At 37.7% G+C, this 24,442-nt stretch overlaps 1 protein-coding gene across 3 annotated transcripts in view; it reads right to left on the reverse strand.

Annotated features, from left to right (window-relative positions):
* Positions 1-1,804: 1,804 nt before the first annotated feature.
* FBXO25 (F-box protein 25) overlaps positions 1,805-24,442 on the reverse strand; it is a 30,411-nt gene continuing 7,773 nt past the window's right edge. For 2 of the 3 annotated variants that reach the window (XM_080387745.1, XM_080387747.1), the window contains 9 exons: positions 22,499-22,608; positions 21,081-21,130; positions 18,758-18,850; positions 14,398-14,491; positions 13,476-13,660; positions 11,387-11,569; positions 9,158-9,301; positions 5,765-5,791; positions 1,805-3,025 (listed from right to left, as the gene is read on the reverse strand). In XM_080387745.1, the coding sequence (XP_080243871.1) occupies positions 2,936-3,025; positions 5,765-5,791; positions 9,158-9,301; positions 11,387-11,569; positions 13,476-13,660; positions 14,398-14,491; positions 18,758-18,850; positions 21,081-21,130; positions 22,499-22,608 (976 nt within the window). In that variant the 3' untranslated portion in view covers positions 1,805-2,935. The remainder of the gene's footprint in view (positions 3,026-5,764; positions 5,792-9,157; positions 9,302-11,386; positions 11,570-13,475; positions 13,661-14,397; positions 14,492-18,757; positions 18,851-21,080; positions 21,131-22,498; positions 22,609-24,442) is intronic. The other variant, XM_080387746.1, reaches the window with a different exon arrangement.

The following is a 24,442-nucleotide window of genomic DNA, read 5'->3' on the forward strand; positions in this document are numbered from 1 at the left end:
GGAGCTGGAGGTCCTGGTGGACACCAAATTGAATGTGCCCTTGCCACATAGAAGGTTAGTGATATCCTGCGCTACACCAGGAGGAGTGTTCCCAGCAGGTGGAGGGAGGCAGTCCTTCCCCTTTACTGGTGAGGCCTCACCCGAGTGCTGTGTCCAGTTCTGGGCTCCTCAGTACTCGGAGAGAGATGTGGAATCACTTCCTGGAGGGAGTCCAGTGAAGGGCCATGAAGACGATTAGGGGGCTGGAGCAGCTCTCCCGTGGGGTGAGGCTGAGAGTGCAGGGCCTGTTCAGCCTTGGGAAGAGAAGGCTCAGAGGAATCTCATCGCTGTATATAAATACCTGAAGGCAAGGTGGAAAGAGGATGGAGCCAGGCTTGTGTCACTGGGCACTGAAAGAGCCAGAGGCATTGGGCACCAACTGGAACACAAGAGGTTCCTTCTGAACACAAGGAAATGCATGTTGTAACTGTGAGGGTGACCAAGCACTGGCACAGGTTGCCCAGAAAGCCGGCAGAGTCTTTTTCCTTGGAGATATTCAAAAGCCATCTTGACATGGTTCTGGACAACTCACTCCAGCTAGCCCTGCTTAAGCAGGGAGGTCCCTTCCACCTTCAACCATCCTGTGAGCACAGAATGAAGCCTCTAGAATACAGGACTACAAACCAGAGTCCTGCTTCTTGTCATCCTAGCTACTGCCATCCTTCAGCAGCTTTTTGCTACAGAAGAGCAAGGCAGCAAGTGGTGAAAAGGAAAGGAACTTTAAGCCTGACTCCTGTCACCTGACGGCTGTAACAACTGAAAATTACAGATACTGCTTTTTCCAAGCCTTTTAACTTCTTACAAGCAACTTTAAGTCACCTATGTTCCTCCTCAATTTAAAGGCTAGGGGAGGTCCCTCTCAGCTCTCTCCATACCTTTCCCTGATATTCACATTATTTGCATCTTTAGTAATGGGCAGCTTCCTAGGCAATGGTGTGTCCTTTCAGAGCCTGCATTCTGCCTGCAGGAGGGATGGTTCCTTGCAGTCCCCAATCAAGAGACTTTCAGTCAGCACAATGGGTGAAGAGCTCAGTGCAGTAATAAACCAAATTCTGACTTTAGAACCCGTCTTTAAAACTCTCCAAGAAAGCAGGTAGCATCCATGTAGATACTTACAGGAAGTTTCCTGAAGGGTAGCAAAACTGTAACCGTGGTAAAGGAGTGATTAATGGATACCAGCCATCACCACCCACTGTCAAGGTTACCTAGGTCATCTAGGGTCACACAGGAAAGCAAGTCCACAACTATTACATTAGTTAAGTTAAATAAATGGGGTGCAAATTGCTGTTAAAATGCTTCTAGTTCCTTAACAAATCCAGTGACTAGAGCAGTGCTTGGACTGGCAAAGTGAGGCTTGCAGCAGTGTTCTGAATGAGAAGGAAGAAGAATGGACAGCATTGGCTCCACACCCAATTATTACCATAGTAGCAGACACCTTAATTGAAAGAACGAAAAAACCCTGTATTGAAAAATCCACCTATCAGCGAATTCAATGTATTAGGTCACTATAACCACTGACATTTAAGTTAAAGTGAATAAAACTATCTCCTGAGGAAATAAATATTCCCCTCTTCTCGTGCAACCTCTTAACAGTCCATCTGTCCTATTAAAAAAAGTGCAAATACAACCAATTACTGAAAAGCGGTAGCACTTGGACTGCTTGTATGCTTCTCATTCCATTATCCATTACTACTGAGGACAGGTTGTAGAAAGATCTTCGAAAATTTGAACTGATTAATCTCTATGCACAACAGACTCCTAGGAATAATAGATAAAAACCATGATTTATTACGCTGTACAAAACTAGATTCAGAACAAGCAAGTGCAGAATATAGTACATTACATATTTGTTAAATTTCATTGACAAACCCAGAACTTCCCTAATTTTTCCTTTACCTGCCTAAGCCAAACAATTAATTTTGTTCTCCAGAATAGAAGAAAATAGCTTCCTGGAAAATTTATCATCTGATTACCTCGACAGAAGGTGCTTCAGCTCAGACCGACTTTCAGGGTTTCCCATAACTTGTAAAGACTTGTCAGGTTAGAACCTCGGTTGGTAAGATAATCTCCTGCCACTGTACCAGTCTGGAAACAAGCAACTCCATTCTCATTACATTTCAATAATGTAGTCTTCTTAGAAGATTAATTGATCCAGTTGTATGTGTAGACATACCAAACTATAAATGTAAACTGTAGCTACCATCAAAAAAAAAGCGCACTTCCCAGTAGCCCCAGATTTGTCTCTTGAGTTATCAGGAATGTGCCAAGATAGATTATATATTTAAAGAAGTCCTTAAGAAAAATATTTTTGCATAATGTATGTACCAAGATCGGTTGATTTCATTCATTCATAGTTTCAACAACAGGTAAAGCCACAGCTATATTTATTTACTAGCTCACAATGATTAATGCCACCTTGGTAACTGATGTATTAAGAGTCCAAGAGAATATTGGCCTGTTCTTTCTAATAGTGCAAATTATATGGAGATGTTTTGAAAATAGTGGCTTAAAGAAAGGATTAAAACAATAAAAAAGCCCCTCCTTTGGTCTCAGTAAGAGTAGTTTAACTCTCCCCAAATTTTCACAACTCCCCCACATAATTTTAACCAACTATTAAGGCGTCAAAAGAATGGATTTAAAGTTGAGATTAAAATGGTCTGTCTTGGACTTGAAAAAAGCCCACTGCAGATTTCCTGACAAAGAAAGATGTCTCCCCCTCAGCTCTTCTCTGCACAAAAACAAGACACCAAATAAACCTGACTGATAATCTCCCCCATCTTATTTTTTTTAAGCTACAACAAAACATTACACTTAAATATATTGCACACATGGCATAGTATATCCTGCCCGACTCTTCACAAAAATGGCCACAAACACAGAACAGCTACCGAACATCTCAAAATTTGAAGAGATCTATGAAATGCTGAGGAGATACTGGCATGAGACAGGTGTTCGGATCACTGGCTGTGCAGGGGTGTCCTGTATCCTGCAAAATGAAGGAGAAAAAAAAAGTTAAGTTCTCTTTCCATACCTACAATCTCCCTCCACCTCCAATTAAAACAAACAAACGGCAAAAATTCACATATGGGCACATGGAACTACTTCCACTGTAAACAAACTGATAGGAACTTGCTCTTTTTATTTTCTTTAACTGTTTCAGACTAAGCTGTTAAAACAAGCCTTTCCAGTTTGACTGTGGTAGCTTCAGGTTTTGGAAAAAACCCAACCCCTCCTACCAAAAGCAGAACCTGAATCAGAGCTCTTAAAAAGTTTCATAATCCTTATCCATTATTTTTTGATAAATGTATGAACCTAAATTATTTGTTTAATTAAACTCTGAAATCAACTATTACTTCAGGGTAGAAAATTAACTTCTTGCTTTCAAAGTGAAGCACAGCACACACTTCCTCCCCAAAAAAACCTTTTTTGACTTGTTTGAAGTCTCAGTCATAAGAGGTTTTCTGCCTTGCTTGTTTTCCTTTTTCCCCCCAACGTTTTTTTTCTCCTCTTTCACTTCCACCTTTCTCCACCTGAAAGCATTGCCTTACAACAGAAGTTAGCACCCAGGCAAGTTAGGAATGTAGAAGATGGACAGGAAAGGCTTTGTCATTACAAATTCACTAAGGCTGTAGTGTTTTCTATAGGATTATTGCAGGAAGTTGAACTCAGCACAATTATCCGATTATTTAAGATTCAAATTCCTCTTCAAATGAAAAGTTCAGTTGTGCACCTTATTAGAACCCTCTAAAGGAAGGAAATGCTAGAGGTGTAATGAGAAGAAGGTCCCCGACAGTTCAGTGGACAGGTTAAACACATTTATCAATAATATTAAAGCTCAGAAACTGTCCTCCTCAGGTTTTAAGGGGCTTCCCCTCCCTTTTCCATCAGTGTTGGTGAATTTACCATGTGGGGCAAGAAAACCAGAGTAAATATATGATAAGTAGATCACAGACCACTGCAAACTTCATTTCCTACGGAAATGAAAGAAATGAAGACACGTGCAATTCAGTACATAGAAGGAAAGAACCTGTAAATAATTTTTTCTTCTCACCTGGAAACTGAAATAAGGGAAGTGCTGGCAAAGATGCCACATTCCCATCCAAAGTCTTTGCTACACCAGTGCACTTAGGTGAAACACATTCTACGTCCTACTCAGCTTTTCCAATAAAAATATCTATAGATATATTATCTGTATTTTTCCATTAAGTCTACAGATGACAACATGAAAATATTATGTATATCACCTCCTCATCCTCTCACTTTTTTTAAATAATTCCTTTAACATCACCCAAGAACCAGTTGTCACATTCATGACAAAGGGAAAAACGCCAAAAAAGAGAAGACAAATAGATTAGTCCCCGGGTAGAACGGCCTGTTTTGGGAAGCTGCAGATAAAAAAGAACAGAAGACTAAACCTGTAAGCATTAAACCTAACACCTTCATCTTGAGATGACATCTGCAAGGAAGAGATACACCACAGCAGAAAACACTCTTAAAGGGAGTTGCTAATGAGCTATCATCTCCACCCATTGCCATGTCAATGTTCTGTCGTTACTTCCCTAGCTTCCACAAAACACACCATCAGAATTAGGATTCTGGAAAAGAAGCTAGAGTTTATCCTCTTTTAGTGCCTATTTATACTCCTAAATATTTCAGACTGCATTTGTAACATGATATCTGCTTTGTTCGTTCTGCACATCATCATAAAAATGCTTTTGAAAGCTCTGCTCAGTCAGGAATTACAGGTCCAATAAGACTCAGTAAGATCAGTTCTTGGGGTTTTAAGTTATTAAAAACAACAGTAGAAACAGATGTTTTAAAAATTTTTAATTAAAAACAAACCCAGCAATTTTACAGTGGGGAAAAAAGTGATGAGGACTGAAAAGGAAGAATCATAACTTTCCTGTAATTATGAGTATTCCTCCTTCGAAGAAAAATTTATTTCCCTTGAAACTGCATTTAATAATAATTTAAATTGTACTTATTTTCAATGTACCTACTCAAAGCTAAAACAGAATTCTTTTGAATTAACAAGAAAATTCACCACATTTACTGGCAATTGTAGTTGTTCTCCTCCTCAAATTTTATCATAACTGGACATTAAGAAGCACCCATAACAACTCTAGAGCTACAGTCCTTTTCTGTGTAGTTATTTCCACCATTATTTTATTCGGAAAGCAATGGTATAATTGCCTCCTTCCACTCTCCCAAGTCACAATGCAGAGTATTTTGGGAACTTCTTTTCAGAGAGACTCCTTCATAGAACTATGTATGACTACAGCATTCCAAGTGGAGTAAAATCAGGTTTAGTACTTTTGCATTACAGAAAGTTATCTGAGGTTCACGTTACTCTTTTCAGATTTAAGTACTTAATTAAATACAGCAGGGACTGCAAAAACAGTTTATAACAATGAATGCAGAAAACTCATTTCTTAGCAAAATCTAGCTGATCTCACTGGCACCATGCACCTATGGTTCCTAGTTTAAATGTCGTTAACAGGGAGTATGTCAATAATAAAATAGAAATCTGATGAGAAGCTGAGATGGAAAGTCATCACTACCTTATCCAATAGAAAAATAAGAAAAAAAGTATTCTTGTTGCTAAACTGTTGTGGGGAAACAAAATGAAAACAAAGAGTATCAAACAATTAGAAATGAACATGTTATTCACTTTGACATTACAGAACAGTAAGCACTGAAAACAGATGAGACACACAAGAAATACCTTGAGTAACAAAGCAAGGTGGTAGTCCTTTCAGATCGTGAAGAAGGAAGCAGGAAGAAGAGCCATAAAGTAAAAGAAGCAGAGTTAAGGTTTATTGAGGCTAAGGTTCATACGCCATTTAGAAAAATAGTCTTATTCTTGTGGCAAATCACAAGCAGCTGAAGAACCCAGCACAAGCCCCAGAACAACTAAAAGCAAGTGTGAAGCATACCACTTATGCAAAACAATTACACTATTTTACATAAAGCCCTGGATGTTGAAAGAAGAAAAGGTATTTCAGCTTCTCTGACCATCTCTAGGATAACTGAAATGTGCTACTGAGTGAGCTAAGAAAATAAGAGCTGCCCCCAACTGCAAGGTTGCCTAGTGGAACAGAAGAAACAGTATACACAAAAAGCATTCACAGAGGCATCAGTTAATAATTAGTTTGCCATTACTTTTACACTACTAAAATTATGTATTTTTCTCACTTTCATCACGGACTAAGAAGTCACTTCTCAAAGATAGTAATTCAATATGAAGAGTTTCTGATAATCATTCCCTGTAACACTGAAGAGTACAAGATGCTCCATTACATCACTTCCTACAATGAATTTGGGAGTCTCCTCCTTGTATTTAACATTACTATGGTCACAGGTTTTAAACAAATACAAGAACGCAAGGGCTGCTTCCTGAAAAGCTCTTGAAAGGACACAAAATGCAGGACTTAAAGAATTTTCTGTGTGCATACCTCTCACATTGCCAGTAATTACATTCTATTATCAATTCCATAAACTGATGAAAATTCTGCTCATCAGTAGCTAGGCCTGTGCTTTGTGGCTGCTTCAGAACCTCACTGCTTCGGTTCTTAGAAACTCTTAACTCTCAGCATAAATTTACCCACAACTAGTTTCTACAATTGATTTGCATCAAGGGTGTCCCTTAACTTAAATAATTTCCCAAAGTAGTCTAAAGTTTATTCATCCCTTCTCTGTCTCTGAGAAGAATTTATGGAGAGCAGTCACATTCCTTATTAGCTTTAACACAGCTAAGTTAAAAGAAATTAAGCTCTGCTAGTCTTCATGCCCTGTTCACTTAACTACTTTTCCCTCTGCAACTATTTCAATGTTTTGCTCTGTTCTTAAGTGATGGGAGAACAAAAAAAAAAAAAAAAAAAAAAAAAGAGTGAAATACCAAGAACTGTTCACTTTGCCTGAAGTTCTTCTGAATGCCCTTGAAAGCTAAAGCTGCCCGATTTTTGAAGTGTACCGTTAAAAGAAGAAACTAAATTTTTACATATTATAAACTGAAGGACCCAGTGCTTTCATTTGTTTCAAAACTCAAACATTTGCTACTTTTCCTCTGTAAAGTAACTGTAATTTCTCTTTTAAAGTTTTTGGTGTTTGGTTTATGGGTTTTTGTACTATACACCCAATGGAATTAGGTAGAGTAAAAGCTTCAGTTGAGAACAAAAATTTGTACATTACAGATAAAATTATATGTCAACCACTCATACACATATTTAATCTAATAATCTGGCTAATCAAGTATGATACTGAAGCTTGAATAAATTGTGAAAGCCTGATAAAAACAAAATCATCCTCAAAGACAGAACATGCTTCATGGTAAACATCAAAATCAATGTAAAATGCATTCTGAATGAAATATTTTCACCTATCGCAGAATTTTTCTAGAACTAATAAAGTACCTCCTGTCTCACAGCCCCCCCACTTTGCTTCTCATCTCCCTTTAGAAAGCTTAGGAGAGGATATAGATACAAGTACTTGAAGAAGCAGAACTGTTTTTTCCCCCCACATAACTCAGTGACTAGCACTACTATATTCACATTGACCTGTAAACAGAGGACTGTTTTTCAGACCAATGGTGAACCTCTTTGTGTCCCTGCCAATAAGATGCTGATTGTGCAGAAATCAATTTGTTTAACAATGTATTTCACAGATTCACAGAATGGTTGGGGTTGGAAAGCACCTCTGGAAATCACTTAGTCCAACCCCCTGCTAAAGCAGGTTGCACAGGATCGTGTCCAGATGAGTTTTGAATGCCTCCAGAGAAGGAGACCCCACAGCCTCTCTGGGCAGCCTCTTCCAGTGCTCTGGCACCCACAAAGGAAAGAAGTTCTTCCTCATATTCAGGTGGAACTCCCTGTGTTGCAGTTTCTGCCTGTGGCCCCCCATCTAGTTGCTGGGCACCACTGAAAAGAGCCCGGCTCCATCCTCTTGACACTTGCACACATTAGTAAGATCTCCTCTCCCAGTCTGCTCTTCTCTACGCTAAACAGGCCCAGCTTTCTCAGCTCTTCCTCGTAAAAGAGATGCTCCAGTCCCCTCATCTTCATAGCCCTCCGCTGGACCCTCTCCAGTAGCTCTCTGGCTCTCTTGAATTGCTCTTAGTCATTCTTGACACAAGTTCTTCAGCAATTGCCCAAGCTTTTCACAGCAGAAGCCAATTCCGACTACCTGCTTTCCTACTATTAATTTAGCAAAACATATTAATACCTGGAAAGGCACCTGTGATATCAGGAACATTCAACTTCAAGGTAACATCAACATGCTACTTCTATGAAAGCTAGCTTATCCTGTTAAGCAGCCTAATTTTAAAACAAAAAAAGCAACTCCTCTTCAATCACAGAAAGATGACACAAGAGCAACTCATTTTTGTGAATTAGAATATAAGTGTTTTCCAAGATTTCTGAAACGTTTCTTGCTCTGATGTCCACTTAGCATTACCCATATTTAGTCTTTGAGCTGCAAAATTAAAGAAGTCTCGCTAACTAGAAGGCTAGATTATGGTGCAACACAAAGTAAAAGCAGGAATATGTGTTTACACACAAGTTAAACATGAAAACGCCCTACAGAAATTAAAACCATTCTAAGACAGAACATGCTTCATGGTAAACATCAAAATCAATGTAAAATGCATTCTGAATGAAGTTTAAAACATTCCTCCAAGCTTCACAGGGGACAGAAGCAAGACTATAAAAATACAGTTTTACACTAATGTGGTAGGAATACTACAGTAATAAGTTCTCATTAGCGATAAATTGATTGCCATGCCATCATTAGAAAAGGGATGTCATAAAACGGCTAACTTCCCACAAGTTCCTAAAACTTCGCATAAGAGTAAATAGATACAAGATGACACAGTGCAACTCTTTCCACATGACACTTTTCCTTGCAATTCTAAGTACTGAGGTTATCAGCCAACAAGAGGCAAGAATGCCAGATAAAGAATTACTTCGGAATTTAATACTGTTTTAATATCTATAAAACTTCTAGAAGGGTTAAATATTAGTTGTCTAATCACATTTTACATAAGTTTACATGAGAAAGCTGACAAGATGATCACCTGTAGCTGTTTGAACTTACTTCTGATTATCTATTTTAAAGCTCTTACCTTCCAAAACAGAATACTGCAGTGTCGACAGAAATGCAAGGTATCCCCGTACTGTTCCTTTATTGGGTAGTATTTCTGAAGCGCGAAGTACATCAGCTTCCAGTCAATGTGACCTTTCTCTGATGGAATCAAATGCCTACAAAACTAGACATAAAATTAAAGCTTTAAAATTGTTAAAGAACTAGTCAAATCAGGTAAAGGACTGGGAAGTGGGGGGAAGGTAGTTAAACTGAAGTTTTGTAACTGGAATTCTTTGAAGTCAATAATCTGACATCACATGTCTATGCAAAGCAGCGAGAGAGATCTAGCCACAAAAAAATGGAAGGTAAACCACTAAAAATAGAAGGGTGCACATTTGCCAAGTAGGCCATACACAGCCAATCTAATTCTACTGTCTTGAAATGATTCTAATTATAGTCAAGAACCATGTAACAGAAACAATGACGCTGTAAGTGATTACTTTTATACCTTATAAAAACACACTCAGGAATGAGATTTTTTCTTAAATTACTGTGCATTTCAAATGGTGGTTGTTAAGACAGTAACTATAGATTTGAGTAATTCTTTTTCTTTCATTTTAAAAGTATACATATGATTATTTTTCTCATTTACTTATCTTTCTAGAAGGATAGCATTAATCAGTGATTTATGTACTTCTTGAGGACATAATCTGCAAATAAAGATTAGCTGATGCACAATGGCTATTTCTCCACAGCTTAATGCACAGCCAAGGTTTATTAAGTATGTATTTGTAAAAGGCTTCTGTTCTGCTCAGTGTGGATCAATGCCAATACATTAAGGGCTCTCTTCATTGACAGCTCCTAAATGAAGAGAACAGCCCTGCCTGCCTTCAGCTATACTTCACTTAGTTTCATAATAGCTTCCCTGTGTAGAGTTCTCATTCTTTCCAAAAGCACTCTTCAGACTTCAAATATGTTTTTGTGGGCATTTCAATGGTTCAACAAATACACTGCAGAGGACAGGAAAACCAACCCAATATGATTCTGTAGCTTATTAAGGTAGCACACTTTTAAACACAGAAAGCAGAATTTGATAGTGGAAAACAAAGTAATTAGATTTCTATCATTAATAACCTAGTAAGAAATTAATTGTGAACAATTAGTATACAGTGTTTCTAATGCATTCCAAGTGTCCTTTATAAGGCACAAGGCTAGCCAACTCTACCAAAATACTTAAGTCACCTTTTTCCCAGCATTACCTTTGTATAACAGCTTCCTCTCCAACCAGTTTTGTCACTGTTCAATAGAGCTTACCTCACCTAGCCTCAAAATCCACCCAACTGCTACATTAAGCTTAAATTTACCCTTAAAACCTCACCTTGCATTCTTCAAAGCTGCTGCCGTAGGAGGGTTTTTCAGTTTGCCTTTGGCTGTCTATATTCTCCATGAAGTTCTTTCTAAAGCCTTTCATCTCACCAAAATTTTTATCTGGGGCAACTGCACATGAGTTAATTAATCTTCACTTCTACCTTTCCTGTTATAATAGTACTTAATCTGGTAGTCGCAAACCAAACAGTACCACTTCAATCTCTCAGATTTAAGAATGCAGATTTTCACTTTCTCCAGTCTGGAATGTACTAGGTTTTTAAAGTTCTTCCTCCAGCTCTGATGAGGTAACTTCTATTTTCATAGCTTTATTTTCACCTAGTCTGATACTATCCCAGCATACATTACTTGTCAGAAAATGACAACAGTTCTGAAGGCATTCCTAGATTGCTTTAATACCTTTTATGAGAAAGGCACAGAAAATTAATTTCTCTTTTGTTCTTAGTTTCAAAACTTGAGTAATTTGTTCTGTTCTTTTTTGCAAAACCCCAATTTTGGTTCCACCAGACATGCACATAGCCCAAAAGTTTGAACAATGTGTCCGCTTACCTTGGTTAATAAAAGAAGTTCTACTTCAGGTACTAAAATTAGAAACACCTTAGAGGTATCCTCTACTGCACTTGTTGGGGACTGTGTAGTTTTAAGAAAAATTATCTTACAGTAGACATTTTTTAAAATAATGCAAGGACACAGTCTGATAATTATCTCAAACTCACAGGCATGCTGAATACAATTTTTAGTATGAACCAAGGCCCCAAAAAGACATTTTCACTATTACCACACACTTGCATTTTTACCTCAAAAAGGGTGAGTTCACACTCCTTTATTAGTATACCATATCACAAAGATAAGGGCCACATTTATGCAAATTACAGAGTATTACCTGCTTTTCTGCAAAATGATACTGGCAGAGTTTTTTCCACAACTGTCTGTCTTCACTAAGCATGTACAAAGTTGGGGTCACTTGACCCAGAGTAATAATGTCCCAGCCATCAGAGAACCTGTATAAGATGTTGTTCAGCATATGGAGAGGGAGATCGCTAAGCGTAAGACCATTGTTGACTTGCTGGAAACAAAACAAAAAACAAACAAACAAAGAGTTGAAGACTTTTTAACTACAAAATCCTGACAGCACAAGGTACAAATAAGATTCTTACTTTAGAGGTATCTCATGTCTTAGTTTAGTTTGTACAGAACCATTGAGTAATATCTACGGTTAATTCTATGATACTTTGATTACTTGGCTACCATTATTCTTTAACTGCTGCTGTTGAAAACAATGTGTACAGGTACAGAAAAAGCTAGAGACTGTAGCTTTACAACTTATACATTTCCTACTGTTAAAATAAACACATCCTAATTCTTTATTTAAATTTCAAATAATTTTAAAACAATTCTGTTCTCAGAAAACAGTTCAAGAGTATAGTTTTAAAACTACGATATATTCAATTCCATCTTTGAGAGAAGTGTGCTAAAACTCTACTATAATAAAATTATAAACCAGTTATTTATAATAACTAATTATAATAAATTATTTTTTATTGAGAAACAGAGCACATGTCAATTTGCCTTAAGTCAACTAGAGGACAGAATACAAGACTGAAGAGCAGAAATACATAATGAAAATATGAAAAAGGCAGAGACAGAATAGATGTTAATTTCTGATGTCTGGAGATAGTTCCCCTCATATATAAACGAGGAATTCTGCAAGGGATGACAGACCAGAGCACCGAGAAAGCTTGAACTGAGAGCATACACCTCTGCTGAACTTTAACAGGGTAACCTACAGCACAACTCCTACATGACTCAACCTGGAGCTATACTGTCAGATGGCACAAAGCCCAACGCGCCTGGAGGCAACGTCCCAGCTGGTGAAGGAGGGAGTGTGGGTAGTAGCTGCTGGCCCTACCTAAGCTGAGCTGCCTAGTCGCAAGGTGCTGGCAGCACAGCAGCTGTACTCTAGAGGCTCTCACTTGTATCAGTTTATTTCACAACCATTCATCTCACTTACAATCTTTCCATAGTGTCATCTGTTATAAACATCTCTGAGATTATCGTGCTGTTCTGGAATATGTGAGCACTACAGACGCAAAATTTCTTATCAGTTATTTCAACCAAAGTAAGCCAGCTCAGATTGAAGAGTCACACTGGAAAGAAACAAATGCAGCAACTGCGGTGTCTCAAAACTGTCTATGCTATGGCTGCTTGGCATATGAAAACAGCTGAGACTGGGCTCTCGACTTCTCCTTTCTATTCCAAAATTAGCTGTTCTATTCAGACAGCCAGCACACGCAGCAAGAATTTCAAGATTTCATAGGTGAAAGCAAACAGATGAAACAGTTGTGTGGCTACACTGTGAGCAAGTATCTTGCAGCATTTCTTCCTCCAGGAGTAATGCAGACAGGCTAAAAAAATTGCCTGCTTATCATCAAAGTTTTCACTATAAAAACTTGGAACAGTGCATACCACATGCTTTGAATGAAGTTACACGATTAGAATCCAGATGCTGAAGTCATTATCCTTTTTTCACAAACAGCAATTGTGCTAATGAATACAGCTGTAGAATTGCTACTTGAATATTTTATTTCTGTTTTATTGATCCACCTCTAAAATTCCTTTTAGATTCCCCCCCCCCCCCCCCCCCCCCCCGTAGCGGAACATTTACTTTGGAATTAAAAATTGGTATTTTCTCCATCTCTATCTAACAATCTAGAGACACACATTTTGAAATTTATTTGGGCGAGAAAAACAAATCTATACAGCTTTACCACAAACCAGCAAAACAGGCAATGTAGCAGCCCTCATTACAAAAGAGCTATTAAAATGTTAGAAAATTAAGTTGATTCCATTTAATTAATTTCATATTACTTCTGTAAAAACAAACAGCTAAAACTGTTCACTTATAAATCATAAACCAAAGTTCAATATAGTTCCCCTCCCCCATTACTTTTTAGCATGACTTAATAACATACCTTGTTCATCTGAAGGTTTTTTAGTTGTTGTTGCCACAGAAGGATAGTTTCTAATCGACAAATCCAAATATTGATGTTCCCTACCAACACAGATTTTCCTACTCCCCTAATCAGTATACAGAGAGTAGAACTCAGATCCTGTAGAAGATCTTTGATTAATCGTGGATTATATTGGTCTTCCATGACTGGAAAACAAAGCAAACCAAATACAATTTTGGTTAACTCAGTTAACCAAGCTAATAAAGTTAGCTTCAGCTAATCAACACTTTTTTAGATTAAGTAATTAAAATTCAACTGTGTGTGTGCAACTAGCTGCCTGATTTCCACCACCATATTCATTAATACTGTTCCATAAGTGCAAGATCAAGAATTCACAACTTCACAGGCAAATTTGATGTAGCACTTCATGCTATGTGTTTAATAAACTTAATGTGAACAACTAGTTCTAAATCCATTTTCTTCTGTTCAGATCTGATAGTATTACACCTCCATTTGTTGTTTCTGTGGTTACCAGAAAGTTTTTCTCACTATTTTTTTAAAATAAACAATAAGGAAAAGCAATTATGTACTTTAAATCTCAGTACCTCACGCAAACTGAAAAACAAATGTTACTAATCTAAAAGCTTTCACATTTCATAAAGAGTGTAATTTAATAGTGGACAACAGTTTCTGAACAGAATCTAACTCTCATTTAACTTCACCAATCTGTTTCAACAGAAATGATTCAATAATCAAGAGAAAACAACTTATTGCAGTTGTGGAATGGGAAGTATCAAACTTTTCACTAATTAAATATGCTATATTGCTTTGTCTCACAATGTAAAAACTATAATAAAGCCAACAAAAAGAAACTAAAATCAACTGATAGCTTAGTCACAGCAATTCAGTCTGAATAATGTAATTAAAAAACTTTAGGTCTTACCCTTCCGCACAATTTTGTCCAAAATGTTAAAGTAGTTCTTCTGTGCTGCACCACTCAGTGAAGTTAACTGGGATTTTGCAATTAACTGCAAAAGCTAGGACAAAGAATTAAAAGTCAGAATGACAGAAGTAAAGGACGGTTTCGAATACACACTTTCAGTAGCTACATTCATCTACAACAGCTCAGAGCCCTGAAATTTTGTGAAAGCTTAACTACAGAGTTCAGAAAACGAAGACAAATGCAGAAAGCTGTAGGTATTCCCACTGGCATCCCATGAACAACTCACAGAGAGATGCACATTTTCAAAGTACCATACAAATACTATGTCTTTATAAGCTGCATCACAGAGATAATATGTCATGTGCTCTAATGTAAAAACGGAGGGAGGTTCACAAATAGAAATGTGGTCTTCGATGTGGCTGGGTCCTGAACCCTCTGAAAAATTCGGTGGCCAGGAACATCACTATGAACTGATACCAACTACCAGATTTCCAATTCCTGACTTAAAGTGTCATACTGGTCAAACTGAAGTGTGATGGACTCAGTGCACTACCTTCTGCTCACGGAGAGGAATGCTGTATTTTACCTAAACTGAGGGGAAAAATTCTCTGTTACTCCCACATTCAAGGCCCTGGCAGAAGAAACCACAGTAATATAATAATGAGCTGTATATATACTGTATTAGTAACGTTCCCTTAACTATATAGTAAGGATCTCCTAGCTGTCCAAACATTTCCCTGGAACCACTGTGAATAGAAGAGTGGTGAGAACAGAGGGAATGGCCTAGGGGAAAACAACCAGAACAGCTTAAGTTCTTGCTGCACATGAATGTCAAGCTATGGGTACTAGAGGCAGCCCTTGCTCCATTCTGACGCCTTGGCTTTTACATTTTAGATTCAGTTTTGTAGCTGATAAGGCCCATTGCCTCTTCAACAAAAAAATGGTCTCTTAGTATGAATTAAGAGAGACTTCGATGTTATGACAGTATCACAATGTTTAGAAGTATGGCACTGAGCTTTACAATTGTTATTCACAATGCTGAGTTCAAAACAAGTGTTCTCAATAAATCAGAAAGCGAAAGCAAGGGGCAGAAACCAGCATCCCCCTACAGTGCTGAAAACACAAACCAGCAGAGCTGTGCTTTGTAGGACAGCATCAACTATTAGCAGAGAGAGTGAACAAATACTAAGCCTGCCAAAAATTATTTTGTATCTTCATTTCTAAAATACTGATTTGACACTACACTCAACATTAATTTTCCTTTGGAGGATGAGTGAGTACACCTGTTCTCTCCCTGATTTAATAATGTTCCTTCTGGCTTCTCTGCATGATCCCTGACAAAACATTATGTGCTATGAAAGGAGGAAATAAGTCTCCTGATGTATTTTAATACAAGTAATTATTTATACAGTTTTTGAGACTAGATATCAGGACCTCCTTCTTGGTGTTTTCAAAGCCTTTTAGTTTGATTAATAATTTAGCGCACACCTATAAGTTTCTGGCAGTTTGCCACAAGTATGTACATTTCTCTTGATTAATTGAAAAAAAAATATTCAGTTATGTCACTCAGACTAAAGATCAAATCAAGGAATCTTTATTAAAATCAGCCAAGTGGAATTTGTTTCTAATTTCAGTGAAGGTTAATATGCAAGTATTAAGACAATTTTAGCAGATCCACAAGTACAACAATCTGACACAAGTTCAGTCTTACCAATATGTGTAGCCATGGCTTATGTTGTCTACTAGAGATAACTTGGAATGGATCAACTGTTTATTCAAATGGAAACATTTTGAAAAAAGACCATCTGTATCAAACTCAATATATCAGACACAACAGCTAAAAAGGTACCATTATACTACAGCACAAAGTTACAGGAAAACAGCTGAACCTACCTCCTCCCTCCACTGCCCACCCTAAAGAAGTCCTGAGCAGACACCTACATCAACTTTTAATAATGACTGGGAGGTTTTTAGTTACTTGGAGAATCAATCCGGATCATCTTGGTGGTCTGAGAACAACAAAGAGCTATCTAGAAGGGCTGGGTATTTAAAAAAAGCCTTCTTGATTCATATTTTGCTATCTCAAATACAACAAGCAGAACAACACAAGTGAAAGTAATCATCATTTTGGTCATGTGTAACTGGGAATAATTCTTTGAGGAGAAGAAACAGGAACTGTTGCACTGCATTAAATGAGTTCTACACAAAACATCTCCACCATTAGAAACTTCAAGGAAGTAAGAACTTGTATAAAGCTGACAGGCATGGGATGACCCGCTTCTTACATTAGGTCTCAGTTGCAGACTGGCTTAAGAACTGATAGAGCAGATGAAACATCCTATTTAAAAACCTGTTGCAACTTCACCTTACTGACATCCACACAGATGTTTTGTTAGATACAACACCACAAATGTTTCTCAAGTCAAGTTCTACAGCTACAGAATGAGCAGCAGCTGACATTCATATGGATCACATTTATTAGCTGCTCAGTAACTTTAAGGTCTTAGATGTACAGTTTCCGTACCTGTTGATAAAAGTCAGTTTGCCTCCATCAACTCTGAGGAACTGATGCAAAGATATAAATAGATTTTTATAACTGCAAAGCAATTTAAAGTTTTTAAAATTTTAAATAAATTCTCAAATGTTAAAAGGATTTTGGAAGTCTTCCTGCTATTTTAAAATCTACCCTAACTTCTTAGGGTCTACCATTACTTTAGTAATGGTTTGGATCAGAAAGCAAAGTTTCTGAATTTTAAAATATTGCTCTTTTCTCAACAATCTTAAGCCTGGCTAACTAACCAGCCATTTTATATTCTTTGGCAAACAGAAGAGAAACTGGTTAACACACTTATGTTAGACTCTGCACTTTGTTCCGATCAACTGTTTTGAGCAACTCAGCTTAGGCACTGCAGCATCTAAACATAATGTAAAAATCTAGTTCTGGATTCATTCTACCTGTTTATTATTCAAGTGAGACACTTGAAGCTGACACCATTTATAAGACAGATCACCTTTTTTAGGTGCTTTTTTTTTCTTCCTGCTGTTTGAGGATGAAAAGTCTTGGGACAGATCAAGGTTCTTGTTTCTGCTCCCAAAACCACGTTAAAAAGCAATGTTCTAAATCAAAATGCATACATATACCAAAAAATCTACAATGAGACTAAAACAGGCAAATACCACAACTGCTAGCCTCAAAGCAAATCCTTTTTCCTCTGTTTCCTTTGTTCCAACATCTCTTGTTTTCTGGAAGCATAATACACTGTCTCAGCTTCACAAGGATGGGTAGAATATATCTTTTCTCCAAATACCCCATGGTCTAGTGCAGGGGTCTTCAAACTACAGCCCATGGGCCAGATACAGCCCCCCAGGGTCCTCAATCTGGCCCTCGGTATTTACAGACCCCCCTGCACCCCCCCCCGACGGGGGTTGGGGGGGGAAACCAAGCAGCCGCAGATGACTGCCTGCCACTTCATCTGCGCGCCGGCCCCTGGTTAAAAAGTTTGAGGACCCCTGCTCTAGTGGAAAGAGGTTTCTCCTGGTACATAATTCTGATTTGTGCCTTTTCAAGTTCTGGATGCACTCCAACCACTACATTACTTGTGAACAGCCTCACCATCAAGCCAAACTCTGGTCCTGATACACTTCACGTTTTGAGCTTCTCTAGGAGTTGAAACATGCATTTTACTACCTCCAGTTAGATGACAAAAAAACTTGGGGCTAGAAAAAGATCAGTATTTCCCAGAACAGGTACTTCCAAGTGGGGAGCTGGTTAGGCACTGAGGAAGTTCAGGCTGCAGTCTCAAGTTTTAAGGAATGTTAACAAAGTTAAATGCATATATATCTTGCTGTAGATTAAAAAAAAACAAAACACAAGTGCGCATTGAATCATAGGACTCTTAAGAATCTGAAAAAGAAACAAATTGAAGAATATTTGCACATCAAATATTCTTCTGAAAACTGCTATTTTAAGCGCATGTAAGATGTAGTAAAGCATATTTAAGATGCATTATACTTTGCTATTTTTGGTTGTATAGGAATTATTCTGCCTTTAAAGAAAAAGTTCACTACCCAGGCTGATGAACAACAACTGAAACTACCATCAGTGTTTCCCTGTAAACACACAGCATACTGGCCAACACCATCCTCCTCAAGCTATAGGCTTTCAGAGGGCAATAATGAGTTCTCACCAAAGAAAAATTACTCAGTTTAAAAGTTGCTTCACGCAGTATAAATTACATATGAACAAGTTATTTATACAGTCACAAATCATCAGCTGTTCAGTGCAAAAGTATTTCTTTTGTACACACAGGCACATAGTCAAATGCATTTTTAAAATACACATATAAAATAAAGAGCTTACTTTGACCACATAATTGAACCTTCTGATGTCCTGAATTGCACTTGAAAAGTCTAAGCGGTTAAAAGCTTCTCCCAAAGTGCAATAGCCATGTCTCTGAGAAGAAGAATAAATACATTTTAAATGGGAAGAAACAACAAAGAAAATTGAGGAAAATATTCAGAAAAACACTCTGCCATGCAACTGATGCTTATGTATACCATGCTCCCTTGAAATACAATGTATCTGAAACGAAGACTTATGTAATTTCTTCTAGAACAAATGAATCCAGATATGCTATTTGTAACTAACTGGTACATAGGCAATATTACTTAACAGCAAGGCCTTTAAATTCATACTAATCATGCAATCTGTAATCACTGGTATTTGGGTGTCCTAGGAATATACTCCACTATTGCATGGCCACAATGCTGGCAGTCTCTCATGGCTATCACACTCCCCATTTGCCTCAGCACAAAGTAGAGCTTGTTTGTACAGCGCTCCGAGCTTACAACTATAAGCATTAACTGAGAGTTTATGTTCACATTTGAGGGTAGGAACACAGCTACTTCCTGGGACTGGAAGAACAAATAACCTCAACATGTAGAATTTATTTGCTGTGTACTATAAGTTTAGGTACAATTTTTCTTAAGCACCTGCACATGTTTTGTTTTTGTTTTTATTTTCAGTGCTCTCCCATAGCATATTTCATGTGTTTCTTATCAAGACATTCCTACTCTTGTCTTTTTGCCCTAAAATTCAGTATCCCACTTAGGAAAATAAGTATCCTAGCTGCAAGACAGCCATTTTGAAACCAAGTAAGGTTACAAACTGTGAGAAAAATTAGAATCTCTATTTAGATTACTGTAAATTGTTGTTCTGAACTTTTTGGTTCAGGTATGCTTATTCCTTCTTTTTTCATTCTGCTACTTCACTTTTAACTTCTTATACTAAGCTTTTGAATTTATACAAGAAATTACTTGAAAAGTTTGGTGATTAATTCTATCCATCCCTGGTTTTGTTTTATTTTTTAAAAACAGAAGTGAATTGTCAATTATTAGACAAGAGCAGTCACAAGAATAACCTAATTTGTGCACCAAAATACTTTGTCCTCTCTCTGAATGGATAAGAAACCCAAGCAAATAATCACATACCACTAGTACACCAACTTCTGCACAAGTAGGGGAAAAAAATAATCCCAACATACAGGTTATGAATAACAGCAATGAGTGATTTTAACCAGTTTGTGTTTTGGCCTGAACGTAGTTTGAAAACTTAAATTAACAACCTTATAATTCACAACACCATAGTGACTGGTGACAGTCTGTCATTGCCCCTTCCTTCTTAGCCTAAATTTGAGTTGGTACAAAGGGAAAGGCATGCTCAAGACTTCTGCAGACCAATGTAAGTAACTACATCTATCACAGATGAAGATAAAACTGGGAAACAGGGCTATTGCTCTGGTGAAAGGCTTTGTAATACCCTTCAAATGGAGAAGGGCAGCCTCCAGGTCACTGGCCTGCAAGGTGAAGTCTTCCAGTGCCTCTTCTATGTAAGCTCTCTCCACACCACTGTGCTCTTCCTGAGTACAAAGCTCGTTATGGTCCGTCTCAGCTCCAAAATGCAAAGCCAACTTTGCCTGCATGGCTACAATCACCACACTCACCTTCTTGCCTCTCTCCTGGCTGACATTACTGTGTGGATGAAAGACATCCACATCTGTGTCCAAGTTCCACCCACCCCAGATAACCATAGGAATCAACACAGAACTGGAACTCAAACTTGAGGACTGTTTATCTCTACATACAATGGATGTATTTTAACTCCTGGCTTTCCAAGAGGTCATTCCAAGATCTTTCATGTTCCCTTTATAATTGACTGATACAGCTTGTATCCCAAACTGACAGCATCTAGACTTTGTGGAATACAAAGATGAAGTCTGAAACTGAAGTTTTATTTATATTCAAACTTACACAAAGATTCAAAAACATCAGGCAGCTGCCTGCAAACACCTTCTTTGGAGATGTGACCCTGGTTTTGCAAATACTTTCGATTTTAGTTCAAAGGCACGCACAGTACAGATAGACACAGACGGGCTTGGAGAAGTAGCAGACAACTGTATGTCCATCCTTGCAAGTTCCCACATCTCTACCACAGTGACCCACATGAAAGTCACTTTACTAGCTGTCTTTGCCTCACCACATGCAGGTATACTACGTTGACAATGAAGAAAGAGTTGAACATAATCCCTAAGACCACACAGCACAAATGTATTATTTCAATATACTATTTGTTGATTAAAAAGCAGAAAGATTGTAGAAATTGACCCACAGTATGCAAGACTTACTTCCCTGGTGCTTTCTTTATGAACATAAATCCATTTTTCACGATAAAAACCTAAAATAAAAATATAAGCATTTTTAGGCTTCAACTTTAGGTAATGCCTTCTAGAAAGAAAATGAAGAAAACATCATCCTCAATAAAACATTTCATAATATAGGAGAGCTGGTAGAAGAGTTTTAACAAAGGAAGTTTATAAAGGCTGAAAAGGATGACTACAAATTTGCACAAGTTAGGTACTTTAAAAAAATATAGGAAAAGTTAAGTAGTTTTCTAAATCAAACACAAGAGTTGTCACACAATCGGCAGATGTTGCACAACTTTTGTCAACTGTGTACCAACAACAGTTAATTTCTCCTACAAAACCTCTGATTTTTTTTATCTAACAGGCTCCTTCCCACTTAACACAGAAAAGTACAGAAAACAAGCTATCTTTTTGTTCCTGACCACTCTACCCCTCTAATTTGTCTTCTGTAAATGTGCCTGCTGCACATCCACTTTGTTCAACTAGTTGCAGAATAGTGCAACGAACTCAATTATACAAGATAAATAAAGGCAACTAGGCAGATCTTCAGCTTTCAGAAATTTAGTATATTGTCAAACGAAAGCATGCTCTTACGTACAGCCACTTGAATCTTTCAAAATACTTTAAGCTCAGGCAAGCCCAGGAAAGCTTGCAGGATACTGCAAGACCACCTCTGTTAAAATTTTGGAATTATACAAATAATGGAGGTCATTTCAAGATCAAGGCATTAGAAACACCAAAAAGTTGCAAATCAACTTGTTTTTTTTCTTAAAAAACAAACCCTACTCTACCAAATTCTCAATTTCACTGTTTACTTACTGTCATACACATTGGCATTCCAAAGTACAGGTCATCTTTTAAAAATGATAACAGACAAAATGGCTTTCATATTTTATTTTTTTTTAGAAAAAGGGACTTTTCTTCAAGAAATTCAACACTGATAAAGTCTTTACCAAGAGCTATAGGTATTATGAAAAGAGATATTTTTTTTTATGAACTGATTTCAGAGTTGTACCACTAATCAGAATTTGAATTAAGCAAAAATAAGATAGCTGCTTTAGTAAGCAGAAGCTTCCATAAGCATCCAGAAGAATTTAATCTAAAAGTAGCCCAAAAACAAAACAGTGATCACTATCAGAAGATATTTATTATTCAGGAAATACTATTCTTAAATGAATTACCTTTGAATCTTTGGAGAAAAAATATAATAAAATCACACAGTAGATAATCAATGCTACAGTTCAATTAACATGTATCACATCTGACACCAGAATTTGTTGCCAATATAAAAGTAAACATAACTCAGAAAGCTACTCTGTACATATATATAACTGAATGGCTATTATAAAATTTTGCTGAACCTGTAATAGTCCAAGATAAATGAAAAAACCCAGCCTTACACTGTGAATCTGTGTTACTCCTAAAATGATCTTTTTTCCTTTTCTTGGCTGCAAACTCACAATCTTCAGTACTGTATATTTCTTCATCCTCATCATCACCAGTTATGATGCTGAAATAAACACATTTATTAGAACAGCAGTGATTAAATATTTAAGATGCATACAGCTTATAATTCTCTGCATTAAAGTCTGCCAGCTGGAAAAAAAAATACCGTATTTTTGATGATGTTCATCTATCTGATGGTATATAGCAGCATGTATCTTCAGAGAAGCGGTCTTGTTCTTTTCTTCCCAGGGGGGTTGAAATTTTATGCCATAGTGATTGAATACACAAAAGTATCTTCCCAATAGGTATCTTGTAAATCATTACTGACATTTAGGAAGGACTACTGAGGAGACAGTACCTCCTGGACAACTGGCTGTCCGCAAAGCTCTGGTGTATAAAAATTCATTATCTGAAATGAACCAAGCCTTGAAAAACTGTGCCCACAGGTAAAAGTCAGTGGAGAATTATTACATACCCAATACATACCTGTATTGCAAACACAGAAAGCCAAATACAGACATCTCTCTCACTACTGTCAACTTTGGAGCAAAGTCAGTCTTTTAACAAAAGCCTGAATCCTACACCGTACATAACGCAGGTTTCACAGTACTGTTTTACCAATGATTTGTATGGCATCAAGAACCATGAGGTCCAGTCCCCTCTTTCCCAGAAGGCCTCAACTATACCTATGTCACTTCTGACAGTTAACTACATAACCTAACACTGAGGACTATACTCATTTATATATAGTATATAGATAGACATAGTTGCATGTGTATATATACAGACGCTCACACTATCTAGATATATTGAAAACATATAAAGAAACTTGAAGCGAGGGGCCCAAAACTGAACACAGGATTTGAGGTGCGCTTCCCTTTTCCTGCTGGCCACACTGCTTCAGACACAAGCCAGGATGCTGTTGGCCTTCCTGGCCACCACTGTTCATGTTCAGCCAGCCCTCAACCAGCACCCCCAGGTCCTTTTCCACTGGGCAGCTTTCCAGCCCCTCTGCCCCCAGCCTGTAGTGTTACATGGGGTTGTTGCGACCCAAGCGCAGGACCCAGCATTATGTAACATTTCAATCCATAAGGGTTTTTTTCCAAAGCTACTATAAAGGAAATTTAAGCTCACTAAAATCATTAATTTAATTATGTTTGAGCGTATTGACTGCATTGCCACGTCATGTGAGAAGTTATTGCAGAATCAGAAATAGAGTCCAAAGTTCCCAGACCTAGCTTTATCATCCTAATAACAGATACAAGACTAGAGATAAGGCCTGATACAGAAACACATCCATTCTCACTGACCCAGTGCAAAGGGGAGAAGAGGGAAGGCAGCATTCCTGAAGGCCTGCTTTAGACAAGGAGGGTTAATCTGGCAGGATTCTTTTTGTTACTGGAGAGGAAGTGTCCTTAGAAAGCCAGTAACACACCTTTAGTGATTTAAAGCCCACCCACACCCCTCAAAGGCAGCTTAAGGGCAGTCAATTAATACAAGGAATTGTGAAGATGAAGAGGCCTATTTCAAACACCCTTGTATTACATTCTAAAATCACCTGTGACATTCCTGGAATTCATGTAATTTTACAGAAAAAACAAATTTGACTGTTAGTGTTCTCTGACGATCTTCTCACATGAGGCTTTATTCCCTCATGTTCTGTTCCACTTCACATGGAGAATATTTATCTACTGATCTATAACACTCACCATTCTTCCTGACAAACTTTTACGTCTCTTCCCAAGATATAAAGCAAGTGTCCCACAGGCATCAGAAGAATGGGACAGAAATACAGGCTGGGTACCAAAGCTGCTCCACCATTTCCTAATGCAAGGGTCCTCAAACTTTTTAAACGGGGCCAGTGCGTGGATGAAGTGGCAGGCCGTCATCTGCGGCTG

This window comes from Falco punctatus, assembly GCF_963210335.1.
Source record: "Falco punctatus genome assembly, chromosome: 5".
Classification (NCBI taxonomy): domain Eukaryota; kingdom Metazoa; phylum Chordata; class Aves; order Falconiformes; family Falconidae; genus Falco; species Falco punctatus.